The sequence below is a fragment of the Tachyglossus aculeatus genome, chromosome Y2, assembly GCF_015852505.1.
Source record: "Tachyglossus aculeatus isolate mTacAcu1 chromosome Y2, mTacAcu1.pri, whole genome shotgun sequence".
Taxonomy (NCBI): domain Eukaryota; kingdom Metazoa; phylum Chordata; class Mammalia; order Monotremata; family Tachyglossidae; genus Tachyglossus; species Tachyglossus aculeatus.
Window position 1 is genome coordinate 3,562,434 of NC_052094.1, and position 19,177 is coordinate 3,581,610.

General features: G+C 46.0%; 1 protein-coding gene across 1 annotated transcript in view; it reads left to right on the plus strand.

Annotated features, from left to right (window-relative positions):
- Positions 1–19,177, plus strand: part of SLC22A23 (solute carrier family 22 member 23) — a 133,029-nt gene that overhangs the window by 26,398 nt on the left and 87,454 nt on the right. The window contains 1 exon segment of the mRNA XM_038768112.1: positions 11,508–11,611. Coding sequence (XP_038624040.1) covers positions 11,508–11,611 — 104 coding nt within the window.

A 19,177-nucleotide genomic window follows, 5' to 3' on the forward strand; every position in this document is an offset into this window, starting at 1 on the left:
AGAGACCAGTGAATATAGGAAAGCCAGCCAGGAGATTTGCTAACCTGAATTTCTGTGGATCAGAAAGCCCATCTGATCTCCTGGCCTTTGGTGAAGATGCTATGGTGAAGAATCATGTATGTTGAGTTTAACTGGAACTCACTTTTGCTGAAGCATCTCCAGACTTCACTTCCTAGGGCAATTAGTGGAAATTGAGGTGCATAACTGAGGTATTTCCATTTTAAGGTACAAATTTGGTTTTTGATTTTTCTTATCGGTTTAATTCTCGGGAGCATTTCCATTTTATTTTCTCTCTCTCTGATGCACAGTCAGGAAAGGAATTGTCTAAAGACAGCCAACAGCATCCTTTGTTGTTGAAGGTATACTAACACAGACTACACAATCTGCTAGATTGTAAGCTCCTCAAGTGTAGGGTTAATGTGTGAGTGTATGTCTCTCTCTGTCTCTTCTGCCTTTTCTTTCCCCTAATCATGGAAGCTTGTTTCTTCCCTCATGGAAGCCCCACTCACTAGCACAAGAACTGTAGTAAATTATTCAATGGAGTTCTGTTCACCAGTTTCATTTTTGTTCAATTGAATAATAATGCATATAATGCATTAGGTGGCTATTCATTTTACAAATAATTTGCTACTTTTGAAAATGTAGCTCCTTTTCCCACTTCTGAGTACTCATATCTATTCTTCCACTTTTTATCTATTTTATATTTGGAGTTTATGTCTGCTTGTCTTCCCCATGTCTTTTAATTCTTTTGCATGTCTCTAAGCACCGAGTGCAAACAGCCTGTCAGTAAACATTATTGATGATGATGATGATGGCATAGCCACACTGACTGTGGCATTGTCATGCTTGGAATATGAAGTCCTCTTTGCAAGTGAAATTTGATTTCGAAAGAAACATTTACTGCTTCACTCAGTGATTTTTGTGTTTTTGAACTTCCATTAGCACTTGTTTTCATAGTGCAATGTTAGCCAAAGTCTGTTCACATCCTTAGTGCAGCAAGTAGGCAAGGTGTCAGATCCCAAGTTAGAGCCTTGGAAGGGAGAGTTTAGGACAAAGCAGGGGTTACTGCTTAGAGAGCCAGAGTCTGCAACTATTTCTTAACCAACTGCCTTGCAAGGCAGTCTGTTGGCTTCTGGGAGGCTGGAGTGTGGATGGCTCAATGCAGTCCATCACCACTAAGGAAAAATCAATCAATCAATCAATCGTATTTATTGAGCGCTTACTATGTGCAGAGCACTGTACTAAGCGCTTGGGAAGTACAAATTGGCAACACATAGAGACAGTCCCTACCCAACAGTGGGCTCACAGTCTAAAAGGGGGAGACAGAGAACAGAAGCAAACATAACAACAAAATAAAATAAATAGGATAGAAATGTACAAGTAAAATAAATAAATAAATAAATAAATAGAGTAATAAATATGTACAACCATATATACATATATACAGGTGCTGTGGAGAAGGGAAGGAGGTAAGATGGGGGGATGGAGAGGGGGACGAGGGGGAGAGGAAGGAAGGGGCTCAGTCTGGGAAGGCTTCCTGGAGGAGGTGAGCTCTCAGCAGGGCCTTGAAGGGAGGAAGAGAGCTAGCTTGGCGGAGGGGCAGAGGGAGGGCATTCCAGGCCCGGGGGATGACGTGGGCCGGGGGTCGACGGCGGGACAGGCGAGAACGAGGTACAGTGAGGAGATTAGCGGTGGAGGAGCGGAGGTTGCGGGCTGGGCAGTAGAAGGAGAGAAGGGAGGTGAGGTAGGAGGGGGCAAGGTGATGGAGAGCCTTGAAGCCCAGGGTTAGGAGTTTCTGCCTGATGTGCAGATTGATTGGTAGCCACTGGAGATTTTTGAGGAGGGGAGTAATATGCCCAGAGCGTTTCTGGACAAAGATAATCCGGGCAGCAGCATGAAGTATGGATTGAAGTGGAGAGAGACACGAGGATGGGAGATCAGAGAGAAGGCTAGTGCAGTAGTCCAGACGGGATAGGATGAGAGCTTGAATGAGCAGGGTAGCTGTTTGGATGGAGAGGAAAGGGCGGATCTTGGCAATGTTGCGGAGCTGAGACCGGCGGGTTTTGGAGACAGCTTGGATGTGAGGGGTGAATGAGAGAGCGGAGTCGAGGATGACACCAAGGTTGCGGGCTTGTGAAATGGGAAGGATGGTAGTGCCGTCAACAGAGATGGGAAAGTCAGGGAGAGGACAAGGTTTGGGAGGGAAGACAAGGAGCTCAGTCTTCGACATGTTGAGCTATAGGTGGCGGGCGGACATCCAGATGGAGATGTCCTGAAGGCAGGAGGAGATGCGAGCCTGGAGGGAGGGGGAGAGAGCAGGGGCAGAGATGTAGATCTGGGTGTCAACAGCGTAGAGATGATAGTTGAAGCCGTGGGAGCGAATGAGGTCACCAAGGGAGTGAGTGTAGATTGAGAACAGAAGGGGACCAAGCACTGAACCTTGGGGAACCCCCACAGTAAGAGGATGGGAGGGGGAGGAGCAGCCTGCAAAAGAGACTGAGAAAGAACGACCGGAGAGATAAGAGGAGAACCAGGAGAGGACGGAGTCTGTGAAGCCAAGGTCAGATAGCGTGTTGAGGAGAAGGGGGTGGTCCACAGTGTCAAAGGCAGCTGAGAGATTGAGGAGGATTAGGACAGAATATGAGCCGTTGGATTTGGCAAGCAGGAGGTCATTGGTGACCTTTGAGAGGGCAGTTTCCGTGGAATGAAGGGGATGGAAGCCAGACTGGAGGGGGTCGAGGAGAGAGTTGTTGTTGAGGAATTCTAGGCAGCGCGTGTAGACACCTCGTTCAAGGAGTTTGGAAAGGAATGGTAGGAGGGATATGGGACGATAACTAGAAGGTGAGGTGGGGTCAAGAGAGGGTTTTTTTAGGATGGGAGAGACATGGGCATGTTTGAAGGCAGAGGGGAAGGAACCAGTGGAGAGTGAGCAGTTGAAGATGGAAGTTAAGGAGGGGAGAAGGGATGGAGCGAGAGATTTCATGAGATGAGAGGGAATGGGGTCAGAAGCACAGGTGGCCGGAGTAGCACTTGAGAGGAGGGAAGAGAATTCCTCTGAGGATACCGCTGGGAAAGATGGGATAGTAGCAGAGAGTGTTGAGAGCCGGGGGGATGGAGAAACGGGGGAAGAGACTTTGGGGAGGTCGGACCTGATGGATTTAATTTTGTTAATGAAGTAGGAGGCCAGATCGTTGGGGGTGAGGGAAGGAGGAGGGGGAGGAACCAGGGGCCTGAGAAGGGAGTTGAATGTACGGAAGAGCTGGCGGGGGTGATGGGCATGGGTGTCAATAAGGGAGGAGAAATAGTTTTGTCTGGCAGAAGAGAGGGCTGAGTTAAGGCAGGAAAGGATAAACTTGAAGTGAACGAGGTTGGCATGGTGTTTAGACTTTCGCCAGCAGCGTTCGGCAGCTCAAGCATAAGAGCGAAGGAGGCGGAAAAACAAATTGAGCACAAGCGGTACTAGTGGTGGAACTCCTCAAGTACTATGTGAGTGGGCGGTCCAAGATGTTGGTCACTAGGCCCCTGTAAAAGCAGCAGCCCCACTCAGCCACACCCTGGATGTCTGAGGGACCCATTTTGAGTGAACTGAAAATCGGTGTGACCTAGTGGAAACAGAATGAGAGTTAGAGGACATGGGTTCTAACCCTGGCTCTGCCACTTGTCTGCTGTAAGGCTTCAGACAAGTCAGTTAACCTCTCTGCCTCAGTTTTCTCATGTGTCAAAGGGATTAAGTACCTTTTTGTCCCTTCTAGTTTGTGATCCTCATGAGGGACTGGGATTGGGTCTGACCTGATCATCTTGTATCTTACTTCAGTGCTTAGTACAGTATTTGGCATATGATAAGTGCTTAACGATTCTAACTATTACTGTTATTAGTATTATTGTACTAAAAAAAGTGTCCCTAAAAGTTGCCTGTTTCACCCAGTAAACCACTACTGGTGAGCTGTATATCTGTAGTGCTGAAACAAACAGAAAAAAAGACAGGAAAAGCAGAAAAGACTGAAAAAAAAAACAGGAAAAAAAATTTGTCCAGGACTGTGGGTCTTGCACTGGCTTTTCCAGCCATAAACTAACTCAGATGAGCTTTTACCATCCAGGGTTTCCTCAAATATGAAGAACAACTAGATATATGGTTTTAGATCAGGTTTAGAATGTTCTTTATAGGACTAGAGGTTTTCTCTGAATTTCCAATAAGAACATTTTCATTTTTTAATGGCATTGTTAAGAGCTTACTATGTGCCAGACACTTGTTAAGGGCTGTGGTAGATACAAGGTAATCAGGTTGAACACAGTCCATGTCCCATATGTACCCATTTTACTGTTGAGATAACTGAGGCACAGGGAAGTTAAATGACTTGCCTACAGTCATACAGCAGACAAGTGGGAGAACCGGAATTAGAACACGGGTCCTTCTAACTGGTTCATTCATTCAGTCTTATTTATTGAGTGCTTACGGTGTGCAAGAGCACTGTACTAAGTGCTTGAGAAGTACAAGTCAGCAACATATAGAGATGGTTCCTACCCAACAATGGGCTCACAGTCTAGAAAGGGGAGACAGGGAACAAAACAAAACATGTAGACAGGTGTCAAAATTGTCAGAACAAAGAGAATTACAGCTATGTGCACATCATTATCAAAATAAATAGAATAGAAAATATGTACAAGTAAAATAAATAGAGTAATAAATCTGTACAAATCTATACGTGTTGTGGGGAGAGGAAGGAGGTAGAGCAGAGAGGGTGGATGGGGAGGAGGAGAGGAAAAATGTGGCTCAGTTTAGGAAGGCCTCCTGGAGGAGGTGAGCTCAGTAGGGCTTTGAAGAGAGGAAGAGAGCTAGCTTGGCAGATGTGTGGAGGGAGAGCATTCCAGACCAGGGGAAGGACGTGGGCTGGGGGTCGACGGCAGGATAGGCAAGAATGAGGCACAGTGAGGAGGCTAGCGGCAGAGGAGCCAAGGGTGCAGGCTGGGCTGTAGAAGGAGAGAATGGATAGGTGTGTGTGTCCGGGTTACAATCAGACATTGTGTGTGTTGGTGTGTGTCTCCTTATCCTCCATCTGTTTCATCTCTTTCATTCATTGACTCCCTGAGTTGGGCAAACAAGACAGTTGCTTTTTTTTAACGTGTTTTGTTTTTCTGTTGTTTTGGAACCGTCCCATCTCTTCAACAAGAATATGGAGGAAATTTTCCTGATTCATCTGTGACCCTTATTTTCAAACACAAATGCTGAAGCTCAGAAGTATGGTAGACTTGGCAGATCAGCCACATTGGCCTGTACTGGCAGCTCACGGTCTGGCAAGGCTAGTGAGGCTGGCCAGCAGCGATTGATGGAATGGAGCTAAACTGTCTTTACTCTCCCCAGAAAGGCAGTGCAAATAGACTGTTATTTCCTGTCCATTTCTCTCGTTTAGGAACAGTAATTCCTACAGTAACCCGGAAGCATCCTCTGGGAGGGAGTGGTTCCTTAGATGAGGTCATGAAGTTGGGCAGAACTCTTGGGACTGACCTCTTCTTGATGGTGAGGAAAAAGTTCCCATCAGGTGACCTGAAGGGACAGTAGTGCTTGGTTGTTGAGGTAGAGTAGTGGATAGAGCACGGCCTTGGGAGTCAGAAGGCCTTGAGTTCTAATCCTGATTCCTCCACTTGTCTGCTGTGTAGTCTTGGCTAAATTACTTCACTTCAAGTTACTTCAAGTGCCTCAGTTATCTCATTGTAAAGTGGGGATTAAGATTATCTATTATCTAGACATATCTATTCTATTTATTCTATTTATTTTATTTTGTTAATATGTTTGGTTTTGTTCTCTGTCTCCCCCTTCTAGACTGAGCCCACTGTTGGGTAGGGATTGTCTCTCTATGTTGCAATCTTGTACTTCCCAAGCGCTTAGTACAGTGCTCTGCACACAGTAAGCACTCAATAAATACGATTGATTGATTGATTGATTGATTGATTGATTAAGTGCCCTAAGTGGGACAGGGCCTGCGTCCAACCAGTTTGCTTGTGTCCATCCCAGCACTTAGTTCAGTGCCTGGCATATTTAACCAGGTTGGAGTTTGATGGGTGGGAGGAACTGGGGAGCTCTAAATTGTGGCAAGAGGGGGAGATGAGGCATAGGGGAATTTGGGACAATGAGGAGGGACAGGGTGAGACTAGGGCCAGTTCTAGGTAAACATGGAGCCTCAGGTCTCCCACACTTAATTGCAAGCTCCTTGAGGGCAGGGAACCTGTCAACCCACTGTATTGTACTATATTCTCCCAAGCACTTAACACAGTGCTCATTATGCAGTAGTGTTAAATGAATACATGAACATTATTATTATTATTATTAGTAGTATTAATGGTATTGGGCATGCACCCACTATGTTACAAATACTGTGCTGAGCTGTGCTGTTCTGACAAGATAGTCAGTTCGGAGACAGTCCCCATTCCACAGGTGAAGCATCAAGGTTTAGTGGATAGAGCATGGGCCTGGGCGTCAGTTTCTAATTCTGACTCCTCCACTTGTCTGCTGTTAGCCACTTCACTTCTCTGTGCCTCAGTTACCTCATCTGTAAAGTGGGGATTAATACTGCAAACCCCATATAGGACAGGGCTTGCATCCAACCCAATTTGCTTGTATCCATCCCAGATCTTAGTTCAGTGCCTGGCACAACTTATCAAATACCACAATTGTTATTATTGTTATTATTATTATTATTATTATTATTATTATTATTATTATATGGGGCTCACAGTTTAAGCAGGAGGGAGAACATGGGGCTCACAGTTTAAGCAGGAGGGAGAACAGACAGTGAATCATCATTTTACCAATAAGTTAGCTAAAGCACAGAGCAGTTAAATGAGATGCCCAAGGCCATACAGCAGGCAGTGTGCTTAGTACAGTGCCTGGAACAAAGTAAGTGATTCACAAATACCATAAAAAGGGGCAGAGACATGACAAGAACCCAAATCCTGATTCCCAGGTCCATGCTCTTTCCACTGTAGGCCACTATAGGCCCTGCTGCTTCTCAGAGAATTCAAGGACTCTTATTTGGCTAAGAGTTATCCAAAATGCTTAAGAAACAGGGTTCCCTTTAGAAATATTTCTATGCTTAAGCAAGCTCAGGCAGGATGGCATTCCAACACCTGAGGGCTCCCATGAGAATCTGTGCCTCTATAGCTATTCCAGGAGCTCCTCTACTTAATAATAATAATAATAATATTTGTTAAGTGCTTACTGTGTGCCAGGCACTGTTCTAAGCTCTGCATTAAATACAGAGTAATCAGGTTGTCCCACGTGGGGCTCAGTCTTCACCCCCATCTTACGGATAAGGTAACTGAGGCACAGAGAAGTTAAGTGACTTGCCCAAAGTCACACAGCTGACAAGTGGCAGAACCAGGATTAGAATTTAGGATTAGGTTTCAGAGTGTTGTCATGTGGAAAGATATAAAATTACTGGGTTGAGTAGTCAGTCCTTAGTCATCCTGCCTTGCCTTCTGGTTCAGTGTGCTTATTTATTCTGGTACTGTGTCTAGCCCTGGATCATCCTCCCCATTCATATCTGACAGTCCACCACTCTCCCCACCATCAAAACCCTCCAAAAATCACACTTCAGAAAGGCCTTCTCCTTCAGTTAGTGCAGACTGTCCCCTCTAGATTGTAAGGTTGTGGGTAGTAATCATGTCTACCAACTCTGTTATATTATACTCTCCCAAGTGCTTGGTACAGTGCTCCGCACATAGTAAATGCTGAGTAAATACTATTGATTGATTGATTGATTGATTGATTGATTGGGATGCAGAATGACCTAGTGGAAGGAGCCTGAGCCTGGGAGTCAGAGGATCTGGTTCCGAATCCTGACTGTGGTACGAACCTGCTGTGTGGCCTTGGGCAAACCACTTAATGTATTTATTCATATTCTGTCTCACGCTCTAAACTGTAAGCTCATTATTGGCAGGGAACATGTACTCTCCCAAGTGCTTAGTACAATGCTCTGCACATAGTAAGTGCCTCATAAATACTAATGAATGACTGATTGATTAATTTCACTGTGCCTCAGTTCCCTCATCTGTAAAATGGAGATTCGAAACTTGCTCTCCCTACGCATGGCTTAGTGGAAAGAGCACAGTCCTGGGAGTCAGAGGACGTGGGTTCTAATCCTGGCTCCTCCACTTGTCTGCTGTGTGAACTTGGGCAAGCCACTTAACTTCTCTGTGCCTCAGTCACCTCATCTGTAAAATGGGGATTGAGACTGTGAGCCCCAGATGGGACAAGGACTGCGTCCAACTTGATTTGCTTGTTCACTTAGTACAGTGCCTGGCACCTAGTAAGTGCTGTACAAATATTATTATTATTATTATTATTATTATTATTATTATTATTATTATTACTTCTTTGACTGTGAGTCCTGTCTCGTATGTGTCTACTTATTGTTGTATTGTACTCTCTCAAGTGCTTAGTTCAGTGCTCTACTCACAGTAAGCACTCAGTAAATACCTTTGACTACGTTACAGTGCTCTGTTCACAATAAGCGCTCAATAAATACCTTTGACTAAGTGCTTAGTAAATGTGATTGAATGCATGACTGAATGAATACCACATTGCTTAGTAAAGTGCTTGACTCAGCACTTAATGAATACCACAGTTACCATCATTATCATTATGACTGTTGACCCTCATTGGCATCTACCCAAGGCTAGATTAGTAGTTGATGTGGAGAAAGAGCTCTTGCCAGGTGTGGCTCTCAGACCATTTAATACAAGCGTTAGCAATAATGAGCTCCTTCTGTCTCACTTCAACTCAAATCAGCTTATCATTAGAGACTCTGTATGAAGACAGGCAAGTGTTTAACAGCCTAGAAGACGATTCCCAGGCAGAGAAGGGGCAGTTGGTGCCTTCCTAGCCTATGGGAGACTGGAGTTTGGGAATTTACCTGCTCTGAGCCAAGAATGCTTCAACAATACAGCCGGGTGTCAGACTGGGGAACCAGTGGCAGGTGGAGGTTATACCAATTTGCTGTTATTTATCTCTATGAAATTTTAGTTGGTGGATTAGCTGAACATCTGGGCCAACGCTACGAGGTGCGCATCACGATAATTGCCAAAATATCCGACAACTACTTGTTCGGGTCTGTTGGGTTCTCTGCTAAGGAGGTCAGAAGGCTTATAACATGACACAGTGGAATATTTCCCCTTTCCTTTTTCCATGGGTGAGGTAATTCTATCTACCTCATTTCCAGGAGCCAGAACAGATAGGGCAGAATCTTTGGAAATTTATAGTAATGGTGGTATTTATTAAGTACGTACTGCATGCCAAGCACCATGCTAAGTGCAAATACAATACAAAACAATCAGATTAAACACAGTCCTTGCCACACCTGGGGCTCAGAATCTGAGGGATCTCATCGCCATTTTACAGATGAGGACACTGAGGCTTAGAAAGGTTAAGTGACTTGTCCATGGCCACCCAGCAGACCACTGTTGGATCTGGGGCCTAGAATGTAGCCTCTACTAATGGGGAAATCCAGCAAAAGGTATTACATGTTTTGGAAGCTTGTTAAACTAATTTTCTTATAGCTTTAAAAGAAAAAAAATGTGATTATGCACTCCTGAACTGAGATGACAAATGAAAACCCCTCTTTCCATATAGAGGTTGCATTACAACAACATAAATATATATGCATTCTAATGCAGTACATATACAGTATTCAGCTGTGTCTTGTTTATAATTTCACTTTTTTTTGTGAGGATTCAAACTGGAGAAGTTGTTTAGTAGTGGTGACTCAAGGTAAAGCAGTGAGGCCTAATGGAGAGAGGATGAGTCTAGGAATTGAGGATTTGGGCTCCAATCTTGGCTCCTACACTTGCCTGTTGTGTGACTTTGGGCAAGTCACTAAACTTCTGGGACTCAGTTCCTCATCTGTAAAATGGGGATTACATACCACTTTTCCCTTCCCCTTAAACAGTGAGCTTCATGTGGGACAATGTCTGTGTCCAGCCTGCTTATAGTGTATCTACTCCAGTGCTTAATGCAGCACTTGGCATATAGTAAATGCTTAACAAATATCATTATTCTTATGAGGTTTTGGGATATCAGGGTGTAGTGTCCTAACTTGACTACTGCGTCAGCTTCACAGTAGATCTCCCTGGTTCCAGTCTCTCCCTTCTCTGGTCCGCATGTTACTGTGTTGCCCAGATCCTTTTTTGGTAGCATCATTCTTGACATGTCCGTCCTTGAAAAACCTTGAAGATTGGCCATTCCCCTCCACATCAAGAGAAACACCTCACTGTCAATTTTAAAGTACTCAAACAGCACTGTGGTCTCATCTTATACTCTCTCTTCTCCCACTGCAACTGGCTTTGTTACTCTCAAGCCATCCTACCCACTGGGCGTTCATTCTCCACTCTCCCATCACTGACCTCTTGCACATGTCCTCTCTCCCTCCTGCCTGGAACTCCATCCTGCTAGATTCCTGACATTTCTTGTGAAATCTCATCTCTTCCATATTCTCCTCCTGCCCCCCAAACTCCTCCTTCCTTCAGTACTTCCTTGTAATCTTAGCAACCGGGTAACAACACCTCCAAGAGCCTTTATGTTCATTTCTTGAACTCCAGTACTTCATATATGTCATTTATTTTTGTGTCTGCCTCCCCCACTAGTTTGTAAGTTCCTTGAAGGCAGGCACCATGCCTACTAATACACTTGTACCAAACATTTCTCACTCTTAGAATAACAGTGTTAAGATGCAGTTTCATGATATTCAATTGCTATTCAGTCAGTGGTATTTATTGAGGATTTTTATTGAGTTATTTATTGAGGACTTACTGTGAGCAGAGTACTGTACTAAGCCCTTGAGAGAGGAAAATACAATAGTCGTTAGACAAGTTCCCTGTCCACAAGGAACTTACAGTCTAGAGGAGGAGACTGACATTAAAGTAAATTTGTTGTATTGTACTCTTCCAAGCGCTTAGTACAGTGCTGTGCATACAGTAAGTGCTCGATAAATGTGATTGAATGAATGAATATATAAGTAGCGTGGGGTGAACCTCAAAGGTTTATATGGTACAGATCCAAGTGCATAGGTGACTCAGAAGGGAGAGAGAACAGGAGAAATGAGGGCTTAGTTGGGGAATGCCAAGCAGTTAGTGCAGTACACTGCACATGGTAGCCACTCAATAATCATGACTTATTGATAAGTTTCCTGAGAACTGACTTTTCACTTGTGAATCATCAATTTTTCATCATGATTTTGCAGAATCTGGTACTGGAAAAGTGGAAAGTGTGGTGGATAACTTGTTGGGAGAGAGGAAACTGAGATATGCAAAATTCTAAAAATGAGTTTTAAAGTGAAAGTCTGTTTTGCTTAACAACCCTGGACCTTTTGGAAACAAACTTTTGGAAACAAATTTGGGAAACATTAAGTGACAAGAAAAGAATGTCTACAGTTGTGAGCTTGTGTGTAAATACAAATGCTATGAATGTATATTTCATTATGCCTTCCTTCTCTTTTCTCCCACCCCTCTCATTCTAGTGGGATCTTGTATATGATTCAGCCTGGAAGGTTCACATTGCTAAATTCTCCTTGCTGGTTGGACTAATTTTTGGCCATCTGGTAACGGGATGTATTGCTGACTGGTAAGTGCTAAATATCTTTCTTCTGAAAACATTATAAACCTTGTTATACCTTTTCTAGCTAAAGAAAACCTTGAAGCTGTTTTTAAATATTATGTGCTTATTTCTGTTATCTGAAACTTTATATAGAACATATGGTCTCTGCTCTCAGTGGGGGTCGGTGGTGTAAGATCGATGTGGGGTTGGGTAGAGTTGTTGACTTGTTGAAATGGCTGAGTTGAGGGTGTGAATTATGCATCAAGCGGAAAGGGGATTGGGAAGGGCATTAATTGGGACATGATGGGTCTCTGAGTGGGGAAAGATCAGTTTTGTGGCGAATGGTTCTGTAGGAAAGAAGGCAGGTAAAGAAGTTGTGGTCTGTGAGTGGTAATTCAGAGATAGTATGATTGGCTAGCCAAGATGAAATCCAGCGTGTATCCAAATTGGTGAGTGGGTTTGATGGACTCGAATTGGAGTCTAGTGGAGTTGAGGAGTGGGAGGAAATGGGCTGATTTGGGTGGGGGCAGGACTCATCAGGGTCACCTACTTGAATGTTGAGGTCAATCAGTCAGTCAACCAATCAGTGCTATTTATTGATTTGGAAAGTTTACAGAAGCAGAACTGTGTTTGCCACAAGTTGGTTAGTCTGTTTGGGAGCCTTGAAAGATCTGTTTGGCAGCCAGTAGGTCAGTAGCCATTGACACCCAGAGCACTGTTAGACTCCCAGAGTGAAGCAAGAAAGATGTTTAGGCTCTTTTTAAAATAATCACCTGGTGAACCGGAGTGGCCACTGCAGGAGGGGTTAAAAGACTCAAGGGGTTGAGAAACCTTCCTACCCTTTATTCACCTCCCTCAGCCCCACAGCACCTATGTACAGATCTGTAATTTATTTATATTAATGTCTGTAGACTGTAAGCTTGTCGTGGGCAGGGAACATGTCCATTCATTCCATTGTATTTATTGTTTACTGTGTGCAGAGCCCTGTGTGCAGAGAGTACAATAGAACAATAGGTGAATACATTCTCTGCCCGAAGTGAGTTTGCAGTCTAGAGTGGGAAACAGACATTAATATAAATAAATAAAGTACAGTTGTGTATATAAGTGCTGAGGGGCTGGGACAAGGAATGAATAAAGGGAACAAGTCAGGGTGATGCAAGAGGGAGTGGTAGAAGAGGAAAGAAGGACTTAGTCAAGGAAGGCCTCTTGGAGGAGATGTGCCTTCAATAAGGCTTTGAAGCAGGGGAGAGTAATTGTTGGACTTATAGATTTACTGATCTACTGACTCTGCTATATTGCATTCTTCTAACCGCCCCATATAGTAAGTGCCTAATAAATATGATCCGTCCACGTTTTAGAGGGACTTGAAGATGTGTGGGATAGCGGCTCCCTCTACCCACCAAATCAGAGTCCGAGTCAGGATCAGAAAGAGTCTTTATTCTTTCTCATGAGAAAGGGCACTACCCCCGTCGCTGAAACAGCATCAGCCGGGAAGTGCGCTTGTTGATTGTACGAAGCTGATCTTTATAGCCCTAACGCATCCTCTTCCTCCCACCGACTATCCCCTTTCTCCATTGTCTGGATACTTAGGGCATACAATTTAATCGCGGCAGCTAGCACCCAACACGCGCTCATGTACAAGGCTGACAGTGGCCTTGCGGTTTAACCTGTATCCTGTTTTTCGGTTAGCTGCATCCTGTTTTTTTGTAAACAGGTCCTGCAGTGTGGCTGTTTTACTTTCCCTTTATCTCCTTCCGGTTCTTCGTATCTGGTGTAACCCGGCCTGGCCCGGGGAGATAGCTTCTGCCTTCCCTCCTGGGGTCTCATGAGGGAACTCCACTGGGTTCCATCCCTCACAATCCCCCCTTTTTCTTTTATCCTCCCTGAAGTTTCCTCACACCATTGCTGATAAACCTCCTCGATCATTTCTTCCTGAGGATATTCATCAGAATCAGATGGGTCCATAGTATTTAAAGGGATCCATCCTTGTGCTCTCATGATCATAATTTTAATTTCTCCATTCTCCGATACTTGCAACATTTTTTGGATTGAGCTCCGTACTGTCCTAGTGATTAATTGCATCATACAGGGCAGACAAATAAGAAGGAGTATTATTCCACTTATAGCGAGAAGCAAGAACCATAAGACTTGTCTCCACCAGGCGCCTCCAAACCAAGACATCCATGAGGTATCAGAAGGAGTCTTCCAGGTTTGCACAGGAACATGGGCTAGTTTCCTTATTTCCTGAGCTATTTCCATGAACACCCTCCCATTGTCATCAATTTTTAGACAACAGTTCGACAGGTTTAATTTTCCACACACACCCCCTTCAGCCTCTAATAAATAGTCTAAAACCAGCCGATGCTGTAAGACAGCCTCCCTGGTTTGAGTGGCCTGCTCTGCTAACAGACCAAGGGCTCTTGCTGTTTGGTTAGTAATAATTTCTAAGACCGCCTGGAGTCTAATTAGCTGGTTGAGCATATAAATCGGAGTTTGGTACCCCCAACTCCCGTCCTGAGCCCAGGTGGCCGGACCGTAGATCCTTATTATTCTTTCCGGAGGCCACTCGTCTCCCCACCCGTTTGCATTCCCGGTACTTGTTAATGAAGTATCGAGAGACCTCTTTTCTCTCCCTCCACTATCCCTCAAATCGTCATAGAGGTGTATTCCTAGGTGACTCCCCTCCTGGCCTGGCAGGAAGAAAAACGTTGGTTTAATTATGCCAATATAACAGCTGCCCGACCAATTTGCTGGCAGGTGTGTATATGCTGTCAGGCCGCAGATCCAATAATGGATCCTTAGCGCCAGCCGCGCATTCCGGGATATTACAGTCCAACTTATGGTGAAGGGTTCTGTGCTGTTTATAGCCACGGGGTAATAGACACCTTCCCAGTCCCCAAGAGGTCCCCCCCCAAAGGTCCTCCGAGCTGTTCCTCTAAAAACCAACACTCCCATAGACCTAGGGAGACATTCTCCACGCAAGTCTTGATAAGGGGATCGGAGCTCCGATTCCATGGACTCCAAAAAGAAGGAAAATGCCCTCACCAGGTCGAATTATGCCATTCCCAGATCACTTGTGTGCTCTTGGAGCTCACTTCAGTCTCATTATACTTAAGGCACCATGCTGGCAGTGCGCTCTGGGCCCCAGTGAACTGGGAGCAACCTACGGCCGAGTCACCAGTCAATATCTTGATTGCACAAAATGATCGTGTACCAGTGACATTACACCTCATCCAATTCCCATTGTGATACCTAATGTGAGTATTGTTCCGCTAGTTCTGGTAAGGAGTACAGTTAACCTGTTCATTTTCTGTGGAGGAACAGGTGCAGACACAGTCACTTTCCCCCACTGACTCCCCTCCTCCGGACTGATTCAGGCAATACTGGCCCTTAACTAACTCCGCCAGGTCCCATTGATGTTTCTCTGAGGATGTCCAAAACTTAGAACCGTTACGCATCTCTGACTGGTTACTGAGGATCCAGGCCGGCTCCAGGGGTATAGGAACCCAAGGCCAACTCTCTAACTCCCGGAGACCACCACAAATCCAACAGTTGGTCACATTAAGGGTGTTAGTTATCGTTTCCCCTAGCTGGGTAAACGTATTCTCCTCCTTCCGCCAGGGTGTGATCTCTTTCCCTGCCGGCGCAGGGGTGGATAGGGGGGTAAGGAAGATGAGGGTCAGCACAGGGACCAGGCGCCACGAAATCGTGGTGTCTGTGCCCTCATCTCTGCCGCTTGGTTCTCTTTACAATCTTGTCACCTAGTTCTGCCTAATGGGTCTACACTTCTTAAGGTACAGGCACAGCAAGAATATTATACCCCCAACCACAAAAGGTAAACCGAAACAAGCTCCCAGAACCCACTGTCCCCACTGAAAGTAACCTTCAGGGGTCATGAGGTCCGTAGTCTCTGGATTCAGATGATTGAGGCAGCCCCTATTAGGAGGAAAATCGGGGGTACCAGTTCGTTCTCATTCTCGAGGGATATCCGTCTCTCCGGGTCCTCTCCGGATGGTGGTCTTCAAATGGTCAGGATCGCAGGAGGCGACAGTCCACTCCAATGGTTTTCGGACAGGTCCTTTTACTCTGGTATGATGAGTCCAACCTCTTTCTTTAGTCCGCACCGCAGTGTCTGTGGTGAGCAATATCTGGAACGGGCCTTCCCAGGTCGGCATCAGCTTTTCCCCCTTCCACACCCGAATGAGGATCCAGTCGCCAGCCTGAAGCTTATGTATGGGAAATCCCAGTGGAGGGGTTTGAGCGATAATCCCCTTCTTCTGTAGGGAAAACAAATGGCTCGACAGGGACTGCACATATTCCCTTAAAAACCTGTCCTTAGTTTCCCACTGGGGAGGTTGGGACAGTCTAGCTGGATAGGGATGACAGTTTAAGAGTTCGTATGGAGATAATCCTATATCTCGGCGGGGCTTGGTCCTGATGCGGAGGAGAGCTAACGGTAAACATTTTATCCAGGGAAGTTGGGTTTCTGTCATCAATCGGGTGAGTTGTTTCTTAATTTCCTGATTCATTCTTGCCACCCTGCCTGAGGACGGAGGGTGCCAAGGGGTGTGCAAATCCCAAGAAATTTCTAAGGCTTTCATCAAAGACTGGAGGACTCGAGCAGTGAAATGGGTTCCCTGGTCTGAGTCGATTCTCTCTACCAATCCATATTGTGGGATGATTTGTTCCAAAAGGGCTTTACTCACCGCAGTAGCAGTGGCCTGAGCCAGGGGAAAGGCCTCCACCCAGGACATGAGGTGATCCACTACCACCAATAAGTACTTCAGCCTACCCACCGGGGATACCTCGGTGAAGTCCACTTGGATGCTCTGGAATGGTCGAATTTCCGGAGGCCGGCCACCAGCGGGGCAGCGTCGCTGGCTGTTCTTATTCGTCTTCCGACAAATAATACAGCCAGCTCCTACTTGCCGGGCGAGTGTATAGATACCAGGACAGATGTATTTTCCGAGTACTGTATCGCACAGGTTCTGGACATCCCAATGGCTACCTTGGTGCAGGTGCTGTAATACCTGTCTTGTTGTGGCTTCATTAAGGACCTCCCTTCCATCTGGGAGAACCCACTTCACCTGCTCATCCTTCTGGGCTCCCAAATCTTGGGCCCCATTTGCCTCTTTCTCCGATAGGGATACAGGCATCAAATTAGAAGGAAACGTAGGAATCAGGACCAATATAGGGTCGGTTATTCTTTGCCCGAGTTCTTCAGCCCTTCTTGCCTCCTCGTCGGCCAGACGGTTCCCTCTAGCCTTGAAAGAGCTTCCCTTTTGGTGGCCATTTACATGTACTACAGCCAGGGCTTTGGGTAGATGTAAATCCTTCAGTACCTGTTGTAATAGAGTGGTATGGGCTAACTCTTTTCCCTGGCTATTGATCATGCCTCTTTCCTCCCAAACTTTTCCGAATACATGTATGACTCCCCAGGCATACTTGGGGTCTGTATATATATCCCCTTCTCTGCCTTTCAGGAGTTTCAGGGCCCGACTTAGTGCATATAATTCACAGGTCTGAGCTGACCAAGGATTGGGAAGTTTACCCAGTTCTACCACAGCCATTTTGTCTCCATCGATAACTGCACAGCCATTCCTCCGTTTCCCTTCCACCACTCGGGAAGAACCACCTATAAACAAATTGACACTGTCAGGGATGGGAGACTCCTGTAGATCCTCTCGGGTTCTTGTCTGAAAATCAATCAGTTCCATGCAACTATGTGTCTCTTCCTTAAGCTCCACATCAGGCCCTCCCACCAGGAAGGTGGCTGGGTTTTGATTAGTGTCATGGGAGAGTATCAGGTCATCTCTTCCAAGTAGAATGGCCTCGTATTTGAGGATCCTTGAATCTGTCAACCATCTCCCAGCCCTCTGATTTAGAATAGATCTGACTTGATGAGGAACACTGACAACCAGGCTGCCCCCAAATGTCAGTTTCCTGCTCTCTTCTACCATGATGGCCGTGGCGGCCACGGCCTGCAAACAAGTGGGCCACCCCCAAGCCACTGGATCTAAGATCTTGGAAAGAAAAGCCACTGGCCTCCGCTGCCCCCACCATTGTTGGGCTAACACTCCCAGAGCCACCCCTCTGTCCACACTAACGAATAAATGAAAAGGTTTCTCCAGCAAGGGTAACGCCAGCACCGGGGGTGACCGCAGGGTTTCTTTCAGTCCGTTAAAACTGCTCCTACTGTCCTCATCCCAGAGGATGATATCCGGTTCTTCCTCTAACAAGTGTTGGTATAACGGTTTTGTCAGGGTTGCATAGGAATCAATCCACAACCTATAGTAGCCCACCAGCCCCAGGAATTTCCGTAATTCTCTCTTAGTCTTGGGGAGCTGAATCTGGAGTATTCTGGAAATTCGGGCTGGATCTAGTTTCTTGCTACCTTCGCTAATGAGGTGGCCTAAATATTTCACCTCTTTTACCACAAGTTGCATCTTTTTCTGGGAGACCCTCAGTCCCCGGTCCCCCAAGAAATTTAGAAGCTCGGTAGAAGTTTTGCTCACATCCTCCCTCTTCGGTCTGGCTATCAATAAGTCATCAACATATTGCAGAACCAGAGTCTGAGGGGAGGACTGGAAACCCTAGAGGACGGTCTCCAATACCTGGCCGAAAAGGTTAGGCGACTCAGTATATCCTTGGGGAAGGACAGACCACCTTAGTTGTTGTTTCCTACTCAAGTCCGGATCTTCCCATTTAAAGGCAAATAGGTCTCTGCTGTCCGGGTCCAGTGGACATGCCCAAAACGCGTCCTTCAAATCGATAAATCGACCTCCTGCTTGCCAAATCCAACGGCTCATACTCTGTCCTAATCCTCCTCGACCTCTTAGCAGCCTTTGACACTGTGGACCCCCCCCTTCTCCTCAACACACTATCTGACCTTGGCTTCACAGACTCTGTCCTCTCCTGGTTCTCCTCTTATCTCTCTGGTCGTTCTTTCTCAGTCTCTTTTGCAGGCTCCTCCTCCCCCTCCCATCCTCTTACTGTGGGGGTTCCCCAAGGTTCAGTGCTTGGTCCCCTTCTGTTCTCAATCTACACGCACTCCCTTGGTGACCTCATTCGCTCCCATGGCTTCAACTATCATCTCTACGCTGATGACACCCAGATCTACATCTCTGCCCCTGCTCTCTCCGCCTCTCTCCAGGCTCGAATCTCCTCCTGCCTTCAGGACATCTCCATCTGGATGTCTGCCCGCCACCTTAAGCTCAACATGTCGAAGACTGAACTCCTTGTCTTTCCTCCCAAACCTTGCCCTCTCCCTGACTTTCCCATGACTGTTGACGGCACTACCATCCTTCCCGTCTCACAAGCCCGCAACCTTGGTGTCATCCTCGACTCCGCTCTCTCACTCACCCCTCACATCCAAGCCGTCACCAAAACCTGCCGGTCTCAGCTCCGCAACATTGCCAAGATCCGCCCTTTCCTCTCCATCCATACCGCTACCCTTCTCATTCAAGCTCTCATCCTATCCCGTCTGGACTACTGAACCAGCCTTCTCTCTGATCTCCCATCCTCGTGTCTCTCTCCACTTCAATCCATACTTCATGCTGCTGCCCGGATTATCTTTGTCCAGAAACGCTCTGG